This window comes from Etheostoma cragini, chromosome 15, assembly GCF_013103735.1.
Source record: "Etheostoma cragini isolate CJK2018 chromosome 15, CSU_Ecrag_1.0, whole genome shotgun sequence".
NCBI classification, from domain to species: Eukaryota; Metazoa; Chordata; class Actinopteri; order Perciformes; family Percidae; genus Etheostoma; species Etheostoma cragini.
The window spans coordinates 18,175,403-18,196,946 of NC_048421.1; the positions used below are offsets into that span (position 1 = coordinate 18,175,403).

A 21,544-nucleotide genomic window follows, 5' to 3' on the forward strand; every position below is an offset into this window, starting at 1 on the left:
TTTTTAGGTATTTAAATCTGCCAGTCGTCTTGAGAAGTTACCAGAGCAGAATTAGGTGCAATAAGAAAAAAAGGGCTACAAAATATGAATAAAATACAGAAATCTAATAGGCATTTGTTGAAATGTATGATTTGATAAGAAAGTATTAAACACAGGAAAGTTTGGGACCCCTACTGGAGCTGCTGCCCCCGCGACCCGATGCGGGTCGAAGATGGATGGATTATACACATTTTGACCAATGATGATTTTAGATAATTTACATATTTAATCTTATTTCAAACTTCATCAAGTTAATTTATGTTTCTCGTCAAAGGATCAGCAAGGATCATTGACACACCATGTTTCATGTCTTTGCAGTTCTTAAAAAGAATTCGGCATCTTCGCTCAATGCAATCCAACACCTTTGACCATTATTCTTATGTTAACTGACCTGGTTTTTACCTCAATGAAAACAATCTGTTAACGTGTGATCAATACTTTACACCTTTGTTAGGGGTGTTATCCTCTGATAGGGGCCTGTTCACAAGTGCGTGTACGCACGCGCAAACTCACCACTTCCACAGTGTTTACAAACAAGTGGCCTACAGATGGCAGGGTCACACACCCTGATGATAACAAGCCCTGCAGACAGGACAACACATGATTACAAAGCTGCAGCCCCAGCCGGGGAATATAAGTCTACCTGCCTGCCTGTCAAGGCAACACGATGTGTTTCTATTGGTTACAGACTGCAAGACGATCATTTAAAAGATAAAATAGCTATTCTCATATTTACAAAGTGACGAGATGCTGCAAAGGGGGCACCGTGCCAAACCTGCCATGGAGTCTGTAGTGGAGGAGGAAGACCATCGTGCACTGTGGCTTTGCGCTTCTTCGACGTAGAGCCTGAAGGGAGATGAATCCTGCAAAATGATCTCACATGGGGTACTTTATTGGTTTGGATACACGATATGTCGGTGATATCGATGAATGATCATGGAATATCGATAATCTTTCGCTGTATTGATTATAGTGATTGATTGCACGTGTAAACCGGTTGCTCCACTCCTTTCCTGTGTGTTGGATAATGAACACCCCGCATCTTACTTCTCACCAAGCAGCATATGCACGTATTGCTACCCACCAACCGACCTTGAATGTGTCCTCGGATTAATTCTTTCGCGTGATTGGTCACAGTCGCGAAGCTGTATTGGCTTCCTGGTTTCTCATTGGCGGAGCGCGCTGTCTGTAAAATCATATCCGCCTCTTGCTCTGTTTGGTTGGATCTATCTGCTACCCTTTCTCTCGGCGGTGGGTCGGAGCCGCTGTCCCTGGCCTCGCATGTTCCCCTCTAAATTCCTGTTTTGAATTCGATGCCCCTCTTGTAGATTTGATCCATTTACACGCCTCTGTAAGGCCACAGTCGGGCGTCCATACACCGGTGTTTTATTTGTCCCAGTAACGTTATTAGTCGTTTAAAGACTTTGACCCGAACATGGCTGTGGTGAGCGGATCGTCTGGGCCGGTTGCCCGGCTTGAGGGCCGTGAATTCGAATACATGATGAAAAAGCGCTCGGTGACCATCGGCCGGAACTCGTCTCAGGGCTCCGTGGACGTGAGTATGGGCCACTCCAGCTTCATCTCCCGGAGGCATTTGGAGATATTCACCGCCAGCGACGACGGCACCGGTAGCGGAGATTTCTACCTGAGGTGTCTCGGTAAAAACGGGGTGTTTGTAGATGGAGTGTTCCTCCGACGGGGCGCCCCTCCTCTGCAGCTACCACGAATGTAAGTGTCCCCTCTCGGTGAACATGTGGATGCTAGCGCTAAAGCGCTAACCGTCAACAACATTGTGGTTACAGTGGCTGGCTAGCAGGGTTGAGAGGACCACGTGTTTTAGCATGTTAGCAAGAACTCCGCATCCTGTTCTCTATGCCATTTTCTTTGTTGACATTCTTGTTAGCAACAGTGTTAATTATCCGCCTGTCTTCACTCTACATTCCCTCCTTTGGTTTACTTAGCGTTCGCGGCAGTCCACAGTGTCTGTATTGGAGCTACTTAGCCAAAATAACAAAGTTAGCTCATAGCTATGGTGACGTTATTATTGTTGATATTGACAAGGCAGTTTTTCTTTCACGTGGACACTCTTATGTCAGAACTGTAAATCTTGTGAGGCTGTAAACATTCGTCCTTGTTGACATGCAAACATGTTAGCTAGCAGGTAGCTGCCGCTTCTCTATAGTTGTGAATGGAGCGCCTCTCGACCCCTAAACGTAAACAAACCAGCCCGTCCCCGCCCTACCGGCTCTCAACAGCAGAGCCTGCGGTACCCCGGCTTTCAATTCTAATAAGCCGAAGTCATGCTAGCTGGTGTATTTCAATAATAATTCGCTAATATTAACCAGTAAACAAAAATGTGACCCTGTTGTTTTGTATAATCGTAAACAAAATGTCTCTCTTAGTTTAAAAAGCAATTTGAAGTAGATTGAAAACTCTTATTCTATTAATTTCTTAGCTGATGGACAGGAAGTTGATCAATTAATTTCAGTCATTCATCGAACAAAAAAGTCAAACGTGATACATTTCTCTTTTACATTGTTACATCATACATGGAGTATTTGAGGTGTTTGGTCTTATGGTTGTATAAAACAGGACATTTGAAAATGTCAGTGTGGCCAGTGGGAAAATGAAACCTCCAGTTCACTATTTTCTAAAAAATCTAAATCAGAATTGAATTTATTGCCTGGTCAGGAAACCTTTTTTGCCTTGGTGTTTGGTTCATACAAAGGAAATAAATTAAAGAGATGAAACAGACAAGAACATAAATATAGATTAGAAATATTACAAAAATTAATTATGTAAAATACACAATAGCCTACAATAAATATGTACAACGTAACAGTTTAACAATCTGAAAAGAAACTGTATTGACACAGATTCATTAACAATGAAAATATTTCTTAGTCCCACATACAGAATTGAAACTACAAAACCAGAAGGGGAAGATCATCTCTGGCAAAAGAAAGAAAACATCTTGTTTACATTTTGTCCCGAGGGATTTATTTTGGGACTTTAGCATGCGGTTGCAGTTTATTCACTAAAGTGACTTGTAATGTAGACAAAACTACCAGCCACTGCCAACACTGGCAGCTCTTCCCACACTTCTTTCTGCTATTGTGCAATCTCTGTGTGTAAACCCTTTTTTTGTACTGCTCAAAGAAAAAGCTTGTTGTGACTTGGTGCAATTTCTGCCCCACAAAACTGTCACATTGCTCAAAAATATTGTCTTCATCTCAACGTGTTTTTTTTTTAGAGGTTGATCATTTAACCAATGTCTGCATGGCTGTTAGCCACATCATACATATTAATTAGTAGGCAGCACAAGAAACAAGGAAGGAGCAGCAGTGGTTTCAAGTTCTCATATTAATCAGGCCGACTGCCATTAAAGATCTTTTAATCAGCAATAGTCTTTACAACATGGTTTAATAATTAAAACACCTAGCCCGGGCCCACATGGTTTACTGTAATCCTCAAACTAGAGAAGACACTTAGGCAACCTTCCGTGTCCACGATAAGACTGCTAAAGAAGCAGATTGACAGCATTAGAGAACTTGGAGCTGTGGCCCAGGGGACAGGTCGGTTGTATTCCAGGGATTCCTCTTTAGTGATGTAAACAGACTGAACAGAAAGGCACAGCCACCCCCTTTTCTGCCTCCCCTCCCTGTCCTCTCCCACACCCGCAAACCCTCTCAGAGTTGGTACTCTTTCCTGTCTTGCTGTCTTTTGTTTACATTCTTTTCTGCATTGTGGGTGGGGGTGAAAAACAAGCTTTGTTGGTTGCCGTCCTCACAGCCTAGCAGCATAGCAACTGTGCATGTGAGTTTTCGGAGTTGCGGCCTCATTGTTCATGCAGGGGAAAAATAGGGTTGATTAAGAGACTTCAATGAATGCATGTTTGAGGGGGATACTCAACAACATGGACACAGTTTCCCATACAGTTAAGCCCCCGTCACTTATAATTAAAAATGAATAATAATGAAATGATGTAATGCATGTAGTGCTGCAACCCTTTGTTAATCAAGCAATTAGATGATGGTAGGGCTACATAATGAACTTCAACATCTTTTGAATATCGTCCAGTAAGTGGCCATAGATTTGAGTATCTATTGTGCCTTGTATTACAAGTTGACATGGAATCCCTGGTCAGATTGGAGGCTTTTTTTATTCGCTCATTGATCAGATTTTTTCTAAATGAATCTTTTTGGACTACAGGATGTCTAACTATTCCCTAGATATGTAAATATTTTAGTAACGGCAAGTTATAAAAAAACACGGCTGTCTTCTCGGCATTAACATCTCAGTAATCAATATTCAGCCACATGGTCAAACTATTTTGTTGTGGTTCAGATGCAAAAAATGCAGGCAATTGGTGTTCCACGCTTCTCAAAGGAGAGGTTTAAAATCATAAATTCAATCTCTTTGGATTTTGAGCTGTTGGTTGGACAATTATAGACTAACCCTGTAATGATTTATTGGAAATACAACCAACATGTGGAGGATCTGGGTGGGCTACCACCCCTGCTAAACAAAGTCCGGTCAAAACGGACCAAACGGCACAGGTGTGAAAGCATCCTGACATACTGTAAACTGTCCTCACATTCAATATCCCCTGATCCAAGTAATGGCGCTAATGGCTGATATCTCATTAACAGCATGGTGAAATACAGACAAAAACATAAAGGAACAGGATTGGTTTTGATATTTTATTTATTTATGGGTATATTTAGATATCAATGTCCCCACTCTGTCAGTTCTCCACAGCCAGTACATATTGAGAAGTGCTCTGATGTTATTTAAGGATCTTCCATAACTTTGTCTGATGATCCACAGTGGAGTCTCTAGGCTTCTGAAAGGGCGTTGAGAGGGAACATGCACAATGAAAATGGTTTCCCCTCATCAGTCTGGCTCCAGAAAGTGTTTCAGTCTCGTCCTGTGAGCGGCAAAGCTAATTTGAGATGTAGGTGTAAGGGATACAGTTCTCTCAGCAGATGCCAGCTCTGCGAGGACCTGGCGGAAAAAGTGCTGTGCCTGGCACTCTTTAACTAGACGAAAACCAATGTGTGCCGGCTCTGTCTCCAAGGTGTTGCGCCGCCTGAGCCGAACCGTGATTCAGAAGAGTAACGTCTATTCGCTGTTGTCCGTGAATGGTTGAAGATTTCCCGTGACGGTTTCCCCATCAGCCATCAGAAAGAAAAGTATACCAGTGATGGGTTTGTTTTTATTCAAATGCAAAATATTTGAATTAAAAAGAATCTGGCCTAAAGCAGGCTCAGTTTCTGTTGGCAAGGTCCCTGCATTCCTGAGTCCATTTTGTTGGTTGTTGTAGTTTTTTTTTGTTTGTTATTCCACTCCTTAGAAAATGGAGAAGCAGTGATAGAAATGCCTTTCTCGTTTTAAAACTAGTAATTAATTAACATGTCCTTCAAAAAGATAGCGCTGTCACCTTTTCAAACAAAAAAACAGACTGAAGGAGAACAAACACGTAATTCATTAAAATGAGTTGAAACACAGCTCATGTCGCCCAATCCTGTACACTGGGCTGTAGAAATGGCGTGGTGTGGTTCTTCTTGACAAGCTAATAAGTGACTTGTATAGGCAAAGAGATAATAGGCGTGTGAGGCACATACGATTATCAATAATTTGGGTTGTTTACATCTTTGCAGTCTTATGTCTTGTTATTTATCAGCCAACATATGCTACATATCAGTGATTAACTTTATTGTCCTAACGCTGACCTATAGACCCAGCTCCAACATGCATTGTGGTTATGTTTCTGTAAGGCTTTATTGAATGCAGCCAACAGCTTCACCTTTTATCCACCTAGGGTGTGGAATCCAAACAGATTCCACACATTACTTCTCAGGTGGTTGGTGTCGTGATTATCAGCACAGCTTGCTAGTTTCCTCAATTTTGCAATAATGATGAGAGCAGCAATCATTTAGTTTACTGAGCGCAGCAGGACATGCAGTAGATGCACTCTAGAGGCAGAGATACCACATTTTGTTGCAGGCAACATCACTGGACCATATTTAAATGTAGCAACAAGGCATATTGCATGTAAAGTAAAATGGAACAAGTCCTTAGCCTGTTTTCTGCAGTGTGCTGAAAGTCATTGTGGAAAATGTAGAAAATGTTCCAAGGATACTTAGTACAACAGAAGAGTACGTTCCCTAGTGGTTTGGGTCTTAAATAACAACTTGAGCTTCAAGTATTGATTATTTTCATTATAAATTAATAGCCACTGAGTTATATTTGATGTGTCGTTTTGCCTACAACTGTTTGAAAATTGCAAGAAAAGAACCATCACCAAAAGTTGTTCAATTTACGATATTAAACAAAACAATCATCACAAGAGCTGGAAGTAGTGCATATTTACCTCTTTATAATTGATAAATTACTGTAATAATTAAAATTACTGTCAGTTCATTTTCTGGAACAGACTATGCACCTTTTTTTTTTTAGCACTAATGATCACAGAAGAGAAGCGCCCATTGCCAATGGCTGCATGTTTTCTTATAGTTGACATGGTGCTGAGACCTGTGCATGTCTTTATATTTACCACTCGGCCTAATTTAGACCTGTCCTCCAGTGAGGCCACCGCTCCCCCAGAACAGTCGCAGCAGAGCAGCTTCAGTCCTCTGCAGTGTAATAGCGTGCAGCTCTCTGTGATAATCCTCAGGTTTTGCTCCTGCTAACATTGATTTTCAGGTGGTATGGCGGAGGGAAGAGCTCCATCGAGCCATCGCATCAGTATTTGAATGTAACTTACTCGTTGTCTCTCTCAGCTAATTAAAGTCAGACAGAAAATCAACCACCGCTGAGCTGTATGTGTTAACGAGTGCCCAGTAATTTGATTTGCCTGTTTTTTTTAAATTATTATTATTTAAGGAAATAATGCTTATTTCATCAACGGTTACCTTTGCATTTGATTGAAGAAACTGTTTTCTTTTGCAGGTGCACTTTCAGGTTCCCCAGCACAAACATCAAGATCACTTTCACAGCGCTGTCCAGTGGGAAGAAAGTGAAGCGCGAAGCCCCCGAGTCCCCAGTGAAACCAGTACAGCCCCAGATCTCCCCCTTGACCATCAACATTCCAGACAACATTGCTCACCTAATGAGCCCCCTGCCATCGCCCACTGGCACAATTAGGTACTCATTTCTGCTTCAAATGAATATGCATACACTGGCTTGAAGCAGGCAGGAGGCGACTTTGCCCTGTGTGTGCCACAGGGATTATTTCTCTCAACACATTAGTATCGTCCACTACCAGCTAGTGTCAGCAATGATAGTTCCTCATGCTGTAAAGTTTATGTGTAAGATGTATTGGCGTTTAGCAATAACTTACCCCTCTGGCTATGGGCTATCCATCAATTGGATCGGGTTGGAGGTAGTTTGTAGTTAATTCAACCAAAATTGTAAATTCCTGAAGAAAAGTAGCAACGTTTACGTAAACCACGATAAACCAGAGAACTGGGCTTCATCATCAATAATAACAGTGCCGTCCTTTTACTGTGAGAAAAAAATATATCGATATATCAACATTGATAAATGAGGTTAGATACCTTCTTAGATTTAGGATATCATAATATTGTGATATGACGTAAGTGTTGTCTTTTCCTGGTTTTACTGGCTACATTACAGTAAAGTGATGTTGTTTTCTGAACCTTTAACAGACCGTTCTAGATGTTCTATTATAGTCATTATATCCACATCACTGATGTGTCGTGGAAAAATATTTTGTCAAAGCACCATTTGTCAACCGACCATATTGCCACAATATTGAGGTATTTGGTCAGAAGTATTGTGATATAATTATCAGCCCAGCCCTAATTTGCGTTAACGCAATCCAAATATCCAAATATCAAAAGTAGTACTGTGTTACTTTAACTTTCACGGAAAAGGAAATGCTAAGTTAAGGACTAAGGATATTTCCATCGGTTCTTTTAAACGTACGCTTTTCTGAACCTGAGATCCCTCATCAGTGCAGGGTGGGAGGGAAAATCCCACAATGCCTCCCAGCTGACCTTGATGTGTCAGCGGACCTTCACATGGCCTCTAAAGGGTGATCAGCTTAGACTTAGTTCAGCGGCTGCACAGCTCAGAGAGGAAGGCGCCTCCGTCTCAGACTCTTACATCCTCTCATCTCTGATCTCAGCCAGACGGCTCCAAAGCTACCACGACTTATTCTAGGGCCGCACAATATATTGTTCTTTTTATCGGCATCGCAATATCAACTGGCACAATTAACACTAGGGCTGGGACGATATGCTTTTGTCCCAATTCAATTCTATCAGGAGACATGGGTGCCGATTAGATATGTATTGTGATTTATTGCGATTCTAGAAGTATTGATATTTAATAAAATTGAGTATTAGTTTCTTTTTTAATAAAAATAAGTTTTCTTAGAAGAATGCACATCACAGGTCAGTCAGTCTGGCATTTATTTCATCTATAAAGTACATAGCATGGATTTTCTGCTTTTGGGTCTGTTTTGCCATAAACGGATAGGGTGTAGTTGTAAAAAATAAATAAATAAAAACATTGATTCTAGGGAAAAGCATCAATAAAATTAAAAAAAGTAATCGCAAAAAACGATACGTGAGATTTTGATATCCTAACCCCCCCACCCCTAATAAACACACCACGAAATGCTGCAAAATGAATGAAACATATTGGCAAATATAAATTCCTCTGCTTACCGGCCTATAGGTAATGTAGTCACTGAGGCAGCCATCCACAAGGATTCACTTAAGGATTCACTGTGTCACATGTATGTTTAATAAAAGAGGACTTCTAAAATCATGCCAACAATTATTATTTGAATAGCTTAGTATTCCATGCAAGATAGGTATGTATAAAGGCTTAGGCTGCTCTGCCCATTATTGTAGGCCCAGTTCAATATGCAACTTCCTTTTCTACTATAAAGTAGGGGCTCCTTCTCTTTCTGTCAAGGGCTTCTTGGTCTAAAGAACATTGAAGACCTCTGCGTTAAAATATAACTTGTTTATTTTTTTAGAGGTGCCTTTCAAATGTAATTCAATGTTCAAATTATTTAAGAGAAGAATTTCAGAAAAGGATTTCCTTTTGTTTTAAAGTCAACAACCACTTTGTTGTATTTTAGCAGAATACTGAAAGCAGCTGTAAGGCAGATCTGAGTATACTTTAATATCTTTTTGTTTATTGCAGGTAATCCCCTGGTTATTCAGGTCTGTTAAATGGATAAATAGACCTGATCTAAGATTTGAATGTGTTGTTGCTTTAGGGCTGAACATGGCTCCTAAAGTGACTGCAGTATTTCCAGACAGTCTGGGAGGTAGGGCTAAAAGCGTCACTGCACCACAGACTGCAGATAAGTGAGCCCGGCAACCTATCGCGCCCCTTTCTGGGAAACGCCAGGCTAGTTATGTTTTAGGTGTAAGCTCCTAATCCAAACCTATTGTGTATGAGTTGATTTAGTGTAAATGACGGTCATGTTATTGTGTTCTCTTGCAGTGCTGCTAACTCGTGCCCCTCCAGCCCGCGGGGCGCCGGCTCTTCAGGCTACAGGATGGGCGGGCGCATGGTCAGCTCTGCGGAGCTGCAGCTCATGAATGACAACTCCCAGCCTGAGAACGACAAAGACGCCTCTGGAGGGGACAGTCCCAAGGTGAGAGCAGGACGAATGTCCAAGCGGGAGGGAAAGATTTTCTTCAAACCTGGCCCTTAGTTTGTGATTCTGTTCAGCATTTCATTACTTACTTTACTTCCCCTGCATCACGGCCCTCTAAAACACACCTACAGGGCACGGAGTTCTTTTCAGTAAATCCCACCCAAACTGGTTTATAATGTGTGTTAAATATAGCTGTTGGAAGTATATTCAAAGATAGTTGGAAGATACCCTGTTTTCTGCTTGTAAATATCATTAAAAATCCACACACCAATATATGCTACATTTTGTCATAACGCCTGAAGGTTGTTGAACTTAAGCATAACACAATGGATATTTTTCTGTTTCTGTCATTATATTATTATATAACATACATATATATATATATATATATATATATATTGCCACAGATAAACTTGCATTTCATGTGAAAAAAAGAAAAAAAATCCAATATGACATGAAAACAGTTTTGCGGTGCTCTGGAATAATTCCGGGTGTAGCCGAGCCCCGATTCATAAATCTGCATTTCTCCTCTGCTCCACAGGATGACTCAAAACCTCCGTACTCCTATGCACAGCTGATAGTCCAGGCCATAACCTTGGCTCCGGACAAGCAGCTCACACTAAACGGCATCTACAATCACATCACAAAGAACTACCCCTACTACAGGACCGCAGACAAGGGCTGGCAGGTGAGTTCTGGCCTCACGTTCGCCTGTGAGAGCACACTTTAACTGTCAGCATGGTGGGGCAAAGATAGCGGACGTGCTGAAGAGTTTCTGCACCAAAACAATCAGAAAAATAACCATCATAACATCAATTATACATTCACAACATCCTAACCACTCGTCTCTTCTATGTCGCAGAACTCGATCCGTCACAACCTGTCGTTGAACCGTTATTTCATCAAAGTGGCGCGGTCGCAGGAGGAGCCAGGCAAAGGCTCGTTCTGGAGGATAGACCCGTCCTCGGAGGGCAAGCTCATCGAGCAGGCTTTCAGGAAGCGAAGGCCCCGGGGCGTGCCCTGCTTCCGGACCCCACACGGACCTCTCTCTTCTAGGTCTGCTTCCATCCCACTGTCACACACTGCTGCTTTGATTCATACAGAGTCATTCAAACGAGCACCGTTCGCTGCAGCCTCGCAGATTGTCTTGTTTATTTTAGTATGAATGAGCTCACGCGCTCTCTCGATTTCATCAGCCTGTCAACTATAGAGTTAATTAGCACAGTCTTTTTTTTTGTTGCATGTTTTACCAACATGACCGTTAATGGATGCATTAACGGTTGTATCATTTTGGTCTTTGGCAGCGCTTGCGGTCGAGTCATTTACATTTCTCATAAATATAAGAGCGGCTCGCAAATTGATGTTATTGACACAATTCTTTCCAATATTTAATCAACATGAATACCATTATAGCCATTGGTGAGATAACTTGACTTGTCTGTCCGGCCCTCAGGAGTGCCCCGGCGTCTCCCAATCACTCGGGGGTTCTCTCCGCTCATTCTAGTGGCGTCCAGACCCCCGACAGCCTATCACGAGAGGGCTCTCCGGTTCCCCTGGAGCTGGAGACCTCCTCGGCTCCTGCCCCGGCGTCCACCACGGTGGTCCAGCCCAAACTGGCAGTCATCCAGGAAGCACGCTTTGCACAAAACACACCAGGTAGGACACCCTTTCTCTAGGCTTTGTGTTTAGTGTTTGTAGATTTCAGTCTAGCTGCTTCAGCCTCTGTGGCTCTTGATCCTGGCTTGAGTCCCAAGTCTCTGCCACAACATGCTTTTTTTCCTCTTCTTTTTTTAAATCTCAGTCAAGTTGATTCTAGTCAGCTTTAATTTAAGGGGCACACCCATTTGAGGTTATCAACTCGGTTTGAAAGTTAGTTTTTAAAAGTATTAAGATATCCACCTTCTTTTAGGGTATCAATTAAAAAGTCACAAACGGAAGACGTACATCACAAATCTCATCAGTAGATTGTCGTAAAAATTTTATTGCCACTCAAATTATTTTTAGGAACACTTTATTGTGTTCGTTTAAAACCATTACAGGCCTCATTAAACTGTCTGGTCTGTGGCCAGTTTCTGAACAGCAGCGTTCCACATGAGCAGCCTAATTTTATACTATTGACTTTGAAAAAGGCCCCGACCATTTCATTACCTGGCAGGAATGGAAATCCACATAGATCCTGATGTTATTTCAACTCGCTGTGGCAAAGGCTCTGTCTTTGCACATGCTAAATACCCAAGAAAATGTCCGTATATTTTACATTTTACATTTTTTATTATCAAAAGGATAACAGTAATTAATGAACCTGCATGATTCCTAACTTTCTAAGGCTCTTTCTACATAAATAAATCGGTGTGCTGTGTTCCAGGCTCGCCTGTTAACAACCAGCCGGTACTCATAGCAGTCCAGCGTCAGTTACCTCAAAGCATGAAGCCAGTGACCTACACCATGGCCTCCCCAGTGAGCACCAGCACCTCCCAGCCTGCTGTCCAGACTGTCCACGTCCTGCAGCAGATTCCGGCCGGGTCCCTCAGCTCGGCCGCCGTCATCGCCCAGCCAGCCACCATCATCAAGAGCGAGCCACAGGAGAACGGAGAGCGCACAGGGCTCAAAGGTGAGGCAGGGAGCAACAGATTACAGAAAAACTTCTGCACAAAAAAAAAGGGGGGGGGGGGGGGGGTACATTTAAAAAAATGTATTACTTTAACTGTCAGAAAGCCCAACAAGTGGGTGAGCGGAGTTGTCTCTAAGGAGTTTCACCCAGAAAATGTGTGTTATTTGAGTGTTTTTAATCCAAATTAGTCTTTTTCCTAAACTTAACTTGTTGTTTTGGTTTTTAAACTGAACGGGTCGGGGCGACCTCTAGTTCACACGGCCACCGACTCGAGCGTCTAAAGTTACCGGACGTTGTTCATTTTCAATGGAAGCCTGCGTCTCTCAGCTGCAAGGAGCGGCATATCGGTCGGCATTGTGTTATGAGCGTGTTGAAAGTTGCAATTTTTCAATTGCAATCAGCTCAAGTCGATCCGGTGTGTACGTACGTTAAGAGTGCGCGCCCCATGTAGGCTGAGTACTTTGCAGGGGCCTCGATTGGAATCCAACCTGTGGCCCTTTGCTGCGTGTCATCGCCCCATCTCTCTTCCACCATTTCCTGTCTATCCACTGTTATTATCATAAAGGGAATCGTCACATTAAACTGAACTGTCATCGCCACACAACGCTCACTATTCCCAGATTACTCAACTGCTGCTGATACAACAGAGCTGTAGCCGGCGTTACGTTTTTTCGAGTTCTTCCGCTCCTCCAGTTGCCATGGCTGTCTATCAACGTATTTTAACATGCCCCGTTCACGTGAACATACAGCTTGATTTTAACATGCCACGTTCATGTAAACATACAACTTCATTGAAACATGCCCCATTTACGTGAATAGTGAAACAGACAGTTGCGATGCCTGTGTCTTTTCACAGCAACCCTGCATAGATATTTATCTGCCTACTTTTATTTAATTTTATCATTGTGGTTAAACTTTGCAAGGAATCTGCGGTTCACATGCATTTGGAATTTTAAGTGTTGATCCGTATAGATGAACTTTGGTCTGTTGCACCACTAGTTGTTATCCACCATCAAGGCTATCAAAACTTTAGATTTCCATCCAAAACGTAAACTATGTAAGTGAGTTATGTAAATTTGCATCGCATGCTTGACCAGTTCTTGGTCTGGTACTTTGGCATCAAAGCTTGAATATTTTCTTAGTGCCAATATCAAAACATTTGAGTCAGTACCCAGTTTAACTGGCATCAATATCATTCATAATTAACTTATTTCAGTTTATTATTGAGCTGATCAGATCATGGCTGGTTTCATAACCCTTATCATATTTTTGTGTAGTAGGCGTCACTGAAGTCATTGTTGAGATGTTTGTGTCCTCCTTTCAGTCAAAGTGGAGACGGTTCCCACCATCACCTCTATAGGCGGCTCCAGTCGCATCATCCAGACCTCCCAGTCTGGCACTGCCCTGCAGACTGTTACCATAGTGCAGCAGGCGCCCATGGGTCAGCACCAGCTGCCTATAAAGGCTATCACACAGAACGGCACCCACAGCATCACCACTGCCATCCATGGACCCGCCAGCTCAGGTGAGAAGCACAGGAACTGTATGAAAAGCAGCCCTTTAACCCAGTCATTCTCCAGATGGGGGAAAACCATGTTCTAATGTTTTAAATCAAACAATAATGGACCAAAAGTGAAACAATGTGGCAGTTGTCACATTCAAATATAAATCACTGTCATCAACATTTATTGTTATGCATTAAAGTGCAATAACTACGTTATTAATTACAATTATGGCATTTATGGCTGCAGATAAATTTGACTTTTATAATGGATTAATTTGCTGGTTATTTTCTGGTAATGGTAATCATCACCATTACGCAAAACCCATGTCATGTCTTCACATTGCTTGTTTTGTTCTATCAACGCTCAAAAATTAGTAACACATCTTCACATTTGCAAAGCTGGGAAAGTTTTTTTGTAATTATTTCATACAAATGTATTTAAAATGAAATTCAAAATTGTTGCAGATTAACTAATTGATGAATGGACTGCTCGCCTCGTTTCACTCATTACTATCCCAAACGATTAAAATGAAGCACGCGATCTCTGGTAACCTGTCTATTCCCACCCCCGTGTCCCTCCAGCTGTGGCGAGCCCCCTCCACCTGCTGGCAGCCCACGCCTCGGCCTCGGCCTCCCTCCCCACCAAGCGACAGAACGGGGACCAGGCGGCCAGCGAACAGCCCGACGCCAAGCGCATCAAATCAGAAGAGGGGGCGGCATCGGTCACCGCGGCAGACTCAGACTCGTCGGCAGCTAACAACCCAGGCCTCAACTAGTCTGTACAACCACACACCACACAACCCCCCCCCCCCCCCCCCCCCCCCCCCCCCCCCCCCCCCCCCCCCCACCACTACCACCAGAACCACCTTCTCGTCCCCCCACGGTTTCTCTCTCTCTCTCTCTCTCTCTCTCTCTCTCTCTCTACACCCTCTACACCCTCGTCGTCTCTTTAGTTTCTCCTCCTTACTACCACTGACTCCTGAGGTGCCAAACGGAGAGGATTCTGTTTCATTTTTTCAGTTTGGATTAATCTGTTCTAGAACAACACAAGAACATAAAATAACGTCCACCCCTTTAAAACTGGAATGTGGGTTGAGAACAAAATAAAGCAATGGGACTAGGATGAACTTGAAGGTGTCCCCTGTGAGCCACTAAAACAGGAGAGTGACTAAAAACAAGACCACAGGAAGCCTTAACAACAATTAACCCTTAAGAGCTGACCGTTTGCGGGGAGAGACGCTGCCTCGGCTCGGGCCGGACGCCAACCTTTCTGCCGTATCTACCTCAGCAGATAGGAAACTCCGGCAGCCGCTGCGCTTACCCCCCCCCCCCGGACCTGTCGGAACGGCTCTGGACGGTGTGACCAACCGAGCGACGATTACGTTGAGCATTCAATGGTTAAAACAAACAACAAAAAAATCAACAAATAAAACCAACGGTCAATGCATTGAGAAAAGGGATCAACTCGGAGCCAATATTCCTGAAACTCTGGCAGCTAGCCTCTCACAATACTGACCTTCCTTTATTGCAGCTGTACGTAGATATGCAGTATTTTGTTGTTCAAATGTGGAGCATAGGATTCTTTTTTTTACGTATTTTCACTTATCTAGATAAGTAATAATTTAATTAAAAGGAAGCGTACAAAATAATGAGGTCGATGACATTTCGGTAACTAAGTTAGAAATCTCACCATTTCTTTTCTATGTGGACTTCCTTTTCTGTTCGGTGAAACAGTGTACTAGTTTTTCGTATTTGTTTCTCTTCCCCTCGTTCTGACATATCCGTATGAAATTTGCTTAGTTATACCTACATATTTTAATACTTGCACAGATAACCGATATAAGCATATGAAATCTCCGTGTGTAGTTCCAGATGTTGACCTTGCATGTATCCGACAACACAGGAGTTGTTAACTGTAAATTGAGCAGAGGGAAAAAAAAGACCTGCTTTGTCCAAACCAGACCTGCACTTGATTAAATGTTTGTGTTTTCATTTACCTTTTTCTTCTTTTTTCTTTCCCTTCCTCCCACCCTTCTTCTACTTGCCCTCCTCTTCCTCCTCCTGGTCCCTCCCGGCTTTGTTGACGTTGTGGTGTTGGCAGACCTCCTCTTTGCTTGATTATTTTACTCTGTTCTGGCAACCGGGCGAGTCTGTTTTCTGATTGTACACGTTCCAAACTATAGCAAAAGAAGAAAAAAATTGATGTTTGTTCTGCTTCAGTGGAGAAATGCTTTTTTTTAAATAAATTAATTTAAAGCCCTTTTCTGTATCTGTACATTTTGCTTCAGTATCAAACTGTCATTAGTGTAAACACTGGTGTAGTTCCACCCTTCTCCACAGGGGGGCAGTATAGGAGCCTGATAAAGGCTCTAGGATGGTTAGAAAAGCAGAAGATAAACTTTGGCCTTTAACACAACATGGCTTCATCTTAACACATGAGTGGATTTTTTTCAGGTAGTAGGAGATAGATCATCATTACTCATTCATTTCACATAGTCGCAGCCAAGCATTTCATCCATCTGTTTTCACACAATCAAACGTTGCCTCTTAGGTTTAGAGATGCACCGATCTGACATTTTCAGTCATGATACCTGGGCTTTGGGGGGAAAACCCACATTTCTGAGGTAAAAAGTCAACAGAGTAAATGATCAAACCAGTAACTTCATTCTTCAGTACAGAACATTAGGATCTTGACCTTTTTAGTATTAATTGATGCTAATGAGTTTCCATCTACATCTTCCATCAGTTATCTAGCTGTAGTGTGACAGAACGAGGGGAAAAAGGAGGCAGAACAGCCTGTTACAGGTGTTTCTCAGCATTGATGTTGAAATGTTTTTTGGGTTAAACAGACAGCCAGCAACAGTGAAACAAATATCTAGTTAGCACCCCAGCTAGGTCCAACATTCCTCCTTTGTGTTGGAGGAGCTAAATAAAGCTGCTCTGTTGAAGGTGTTGGCTCACATCCGCTGCCACAGAAGGTTCAGTTAGAGCTGTGAGGCAGTGTTGTAGCACTTAAGACCGGTCTATGTCTTAAGACTAGACATGGGCCGCTTACCAGTTTCAAGGTAAACAGCGGTTTAATAACGTCACGGTTTCAAAACCACAAAAGTGTCCTGTCATACCGATCAGGGTGGGAAATTAGCACCAGCCAAATGGCAGGTACTTTTTCAAAAGGCAGGTGACTTTGCCTCGGATAACAGCCACAGTGGCGGGTGGAGTGTTTTCAGCGCTAGTCTGTGACATCGGTTTAAAAAATGTGCCAACACATCCCCGGTGTTAAGCAGGCCCGCCACCGAGCCAGCAGTAGCAACTGTTGAGGGCAAAGTAGAGAAAAGAGAAGGTACTTTTTCGAATAAGTGGCAAAGGGAAAACCAGGGAATAATTTGCGTAACGGTGTTGGGAGTTGGCATCACAATGGTGGCTCTCCATCACAATAGACGATGATTATGTCATCCATCGGCACAATCCTATGGCCTAGTCTACGGACGACCAGTCCATGCACTGTACTTGCTGTCGAACAGTTTGTCTGTTATAATAACAACTATCCTTAAATTAGAGGCAATAAAAGTCAAGTGCACCGCCATACAGCTGGCAAAAATGGGACGCCAGGAGCACAGTGTGGCAATACCGGCTTCTTTCACTTTTTATTGTTCCACTAATACTGTATCTGAAGTAGGGCTCCACAATTAATCAAATTTTAATCACAATCACAATTTTGACATCCCACGATCAAATTTGCGTGATTTTTTTTAAATGCTTCATTTCATGGAACGCACCGTTTATTTTTTTTGCATAGCACATCTTCCGCTCCGTAAACCACTGTCTGATCATGAGCCAGTCAGTTGTTCCCTTCACCGTGCATCTAAGTTCCTAGATGGAGACAGTCACAGAGGACAGAGTGACGGGAGGAAAATTCAACAGATAGCAGTCGGTTATACGTCGGTCTCAAGGTTTACCAGTTTACCAGTAAACGCAACATTTTCTCCCGTCTGTGTCATTCAGACAACAGCTGTGAGCAGTGCTAGCTAGTCGGTGGCGGTGCTACTTAGCTTCTGTTAGCTCACAAGCTCTAGGGCGCGAGTAATATTTTTCCTCTAGGACGCACCGGTGCACGTAATGTCCTCGCATCCGCTGCAATGTTGTTATATGGATGTCTTTAATTTTGCGTTACATGACCCATTTCTTCTGTAAAGTCGTGCCTGTGTTTTGATCCCTCCTCTACTCTCTCTCCTCTTACTCTCCGCGCAGCCCCGCCACAAAGTGCCGGTCCACACTTCTGACATTTGTCTACAGTTTTAATTGTTATTTACACAGCTGTATATTGTTAAATATGAGGGGCAAACCTATATTTGTACCATTGTTTACACGGGTCCCTCTGCAATCGCGGCCACGGCGAAGAACACAGAAGAAGTTATTGAATGCGACTAACTTCAGTTGGTAGAGTAACGACGTGTGAGACGGAGCTGCTGGACCTGGACCTGGACCAGAGATGTGACCCATGGCCAGAATATCATAGTTCATAAAAATGCAGCGCAGTGACGATACAGACATTTCATACACATGACGTGTGTATCCGCCATTTGACCCATGCTGGACCGGTTCATAATGAGTCAAGCCGTCTCTCTGAGCCTATGTGACAATAACATTTATTTTGGTTTAAATCAACAAATAATCGTGAGAATAATCGTGATCACAATATTGATCAAAATAATCGTGCAGCCCTAATCTGAAGTCTCTTTCATAATACAGCCTCGGTGCAGAATTACAACCACTACCACAATGAGCTTTCCTTAGGATGTGCCAATTCTGTGTCTGTAGCTTTAAATGCTAAAGAGGAGGAGAGAAGCGGGGTAGGGTGGGGATGTGGCCTTGACCAGCTTGCCATGGGCAAAGCAGAGAAAGGGGAGCTAACCTTTCCCTTTATGACGACATATAGGGAAGATTCCAGATAGGCCCATCTGAGCTTTCATTTTCTCAAAGGCAGACCAGGGCTCAGGTTACACCTATCACCATTTCTAGCCAATGGGGGACCATCGGCAGGCAGGGGGAACTCCAATTAATGTATAAAAAAAATGAAATTTTAATGCCATGTGACCTTTAATAACACTGACAAATTCCATAGCAGCACTGATGAAAAAACGGCCTTGGATGCTAATTACTCTAACGATCCTTGTGGGAAAACTGAGCTGAAGAGAGAGCACTTACGGCAGCAGCCAGTTAGTCGATGTATCCTGGGAATAACACTAAATATAAATAAACATAACTGCATCTTTTGCTGACATAACAGGGCGACATCTTATTAGCAAGTGTTTACTCTCAGGTACACAGATGTGTAAATGTAATGAGATCAGAAAGATCAAAGCACGCTACAAAATCAGTATAGACAGGAAATACAAATTATTTTTATTAATCTTCTATAGCAAATAAATTTTACTTAAATAGGTTGTCCTGCTTTCCAAAAGTATTTTAGTATACTAAAAATCTCACATTATAATGCGATAATACAATCTATTATTCACATAATTTTTATCATGTGAAACTATTATTTAGTTTTCTACTTGATAATGCAGAGCAGTTGGAAGACTTTTTTTAAAACTCCTGAATCTGCAGTCTGCCTCCCAAGCTGCACACCGCTCCTACGACTTCGAACAAGATGGTAAGGCACTTTGGATGTTGCCTGGGAAACAAGGTCTGGGGCAAAAAAAAAAAAGGGCTTTATGAACACACTGTGTAGGCGGGGTCTCCATAGAAACCAGGAGCCTGTTGTTGCGACTGCCTGGATTGAGTGTTGATACTCTGGAGAGATAATGAAGAGTGTGCTGTCTACCCAAATTAATCTAAATAAGGAGATTTGTTCTCCTTCAAATTGTTCTCAGAATGATCCCTTCTTTTCAAGAACAAATACCTAACCATTGAAAGACACCCAAAACCCACGCCTTATGTCCTTTATTAACCCGTCTCCCGGGTCATGAGGCTGCTTGCTGTTTGTGTTTGCAAAGGTAAACTATTCCAGGACGCTAATCCATCTTGATAATATCTGCTCTCTGCATGCTGACCTGCTGCTCCTTAATGCGGCTGTTTCATGCCAGATCAGCCGGTGACATGAGAAGCCATAGAAAGTGGACACGGTTGTTTTTTTACATTAACCACAAGGAAAAAAACAGATATTTAAAGAAAGATCTGTACTGTGTGGAGCACCGAAGCTTCAGTCTGGTTACATCAAGTTCCACGTGGATTTTCTCTTGTGATTTTTAGAGACTAAAAGTTATTTGGTAACTTTTGCAATCCCTATTCAGACATTACAGCCAAAACAACAAGCCTTCCACAGCATCACAGCACCCTGCTTAGTATTTAATGTTGGCATGGTTTTTCTACTGACGCTCTTTCAGCTACTGTTTTCTTTCGTGTCTCTGCTTACTGGCGGATCATGAATGGTGGCAGCATCCCATTTCATAAATGATTGCTAGTCAGATTAAAGATTAATTAGAGCCCTACACAGCTCTTGCAGGGTTACACATTGTTTGCAAGTATGGCATTTTATCTGTGCCCTGTTTTTAATGATGTATTTTTAATCTTATTTGTTCTTCCATATGTCTTATTTTTGTGACTTTGGTGGAAAGCAGGGAATGATTCTTGTGAAGGACTCGTGCAGGGTAAAAACACCGCTTGATGTGTTCTGGGAAGTTTTTCAGAATAAAGACCTTCTAATCCCTGATCAGCAGCTAGGAAAACAACCAGGGACTGTCCACAGAATAAATTACGTTTGTGTTCCAAAATAAGTTATTGGACTCCAAAATCCACCAAAATTAGTCATCAAAAGTAGAAAAACTGACTTTAACATTGACAATTGCTGCAGATGATCAGTTTTAATTTAATCAGTCCTACTGACCGAAGGATGGCAGTGCAGAGCAAAGCACACAAACGTGCAGCACCGGAACTCACTGCAGTGCGTTCACAGCAGTGCACAGCTGAAGTAGCACCTATGTTGAAATTTAAGGGTGTTTTTTGATTTGTTTTTTGTTTTGGATCACCCTCTCAGATTCTCAACCGGCCTGGCAGCCCAACGGCAGCCATTACTATAAGCAGCAGAGATGGAAATGAGGAAAGAGGGATGAGAGCATGAAAGGAGAGACGTGGGTGGTAGTGAGCAGAGAGGAAAGATGCTCCACTCTGGGAGGCTGTGTGGACGTTTGTGTCACAGGCAACACTGCTAACACCCTGGAGGCTGTAACCCTGGGTAACAGCTGCTCCACAACTGGTCCTCACCGTATCCCTGAGACCCAAAACATGCAGGAGTCCCAATAATCTGAGCTCTTAAAAAAAAAAAAAAACTCACAGCAGCGGCAGCAGGAATAGGATGCTAAGAGCACTCTAAGGCATTTCACTGAGAGGCTTCACATTTCTAGGGCTTCACAAACACGTTTGGCGGACTGCACAGGTGCTAGAAAGCAATGGTGGCTTTGTTGAGAGCATGAGGATGCCTTCCTGTTATGTTGCCACATGATATTTATTCAATCAATCAAACTTTATTTACACAGCACTTTAAAACCAAAGTGCTGTACAGAAGAATAAGCAAAAAAGGTCAATGTCAGGTGTCAAAGGAGAAGAGTTGGGCTTTAAGAAGAGGCCTGTCTAATGGGCAGACGCAGATCGTTCCACGGTTTAGGAGCTCCTCCGACTTTACGCATTTTCATAAATCTTAGGACCATTCAATAATTGTTCTATTTTAATTGCAAAGAAA

General features: G+C 42.6%; 1 protein-coding gene and 1 long non-coding RNA gene across 3 annotated transcripts in view; both read left to right on the forward strand.

Moving 5' to 3' along the window:
• The window catches only part of LOC117958069, a 24,251-nt gene extending 3,957 nt beyond the window's left edge, over nucleotides 1-20,294 (forward strand). The window contains exons 2-3 of the long non-coding RNA XR_004659645.1: nucleotides 16,782-16,786; nucleotides 20,282-20,294. This is a non-coding gene — a long non-coding RNA (uncharacterized LOC117958069). The remainder of the gene's footprint in view (nucleotides 1-16,781; nucleotides 16,787-20,281) is intronic.
• LOC117958068 (forkhead box K2) lies at nucleotides 1,250-14,981 on the forward strand. Of its 2 annotated transcripts, none has more exons than XM_034894319.1 (10): nucleotides 1,250-1,767; nucleotides 6,994-7,188; nucleotides 9,532-9,685; nucleotides 10,230-10,376; nucleotides 10,551-10,744; nucleotides 11,142-11,344; nucleotides 12,054-12,299; nucleotides 13,624-13,824; nucleotides 14,386-14,613; nucleotides 14,656-14,981. In XM_034894319.1, the coding sequence occupies exons 1-9, from the start codon at nucleotides 1,475-1,477 to the stop codon at nucleotides 14,577-14,579; spliced, it is 1,827 nt and encodes a 608-aa protein (XP_034750210.1). In that variant the 5' UTR covers nucleotides 1,250-1,474; the 3' UTR covers nucleotides 14,580-14,613; nucleotides 14,656-14,981. The 2 variants fall into 2 exon arrangements, with proteins under 2 accessions (XP_034750210.1, XP_034750211.1); XM_034894320.1 differs by having other exon boundaries at nucleotides 14,386-14,603; nucleotides 14,637-14,981.
• Nucleotides 20,295-21,544: the final 1,250 nt, after the last annotated feature.

Bases quoted from the DNA above. Each gene is read 5' to 3' on its own strand.
- LOC117958068 (XM_034894319.1), top strand. From the start codon at position 1,475: ATGGCTGTGGTGAGCGGATCGTCTGGGCCGGTTGCCCGGCTTGAGGGC. The intron at 11,345-12,053 runs GTAGGACACCCT...GCTGTGTTCCAG, and splicing joins CTTTGCACAAAACACACCAG to GCTCGCCTGTTAACAACCAG. The intron at 12,300-13,623 runs GTGAGGCAGGGA...TCCTCCTTTCAG, and splicing joins AGAGCGCACAGGGCTCAAAG to TCAAAGTGGAGACGGTTCCC.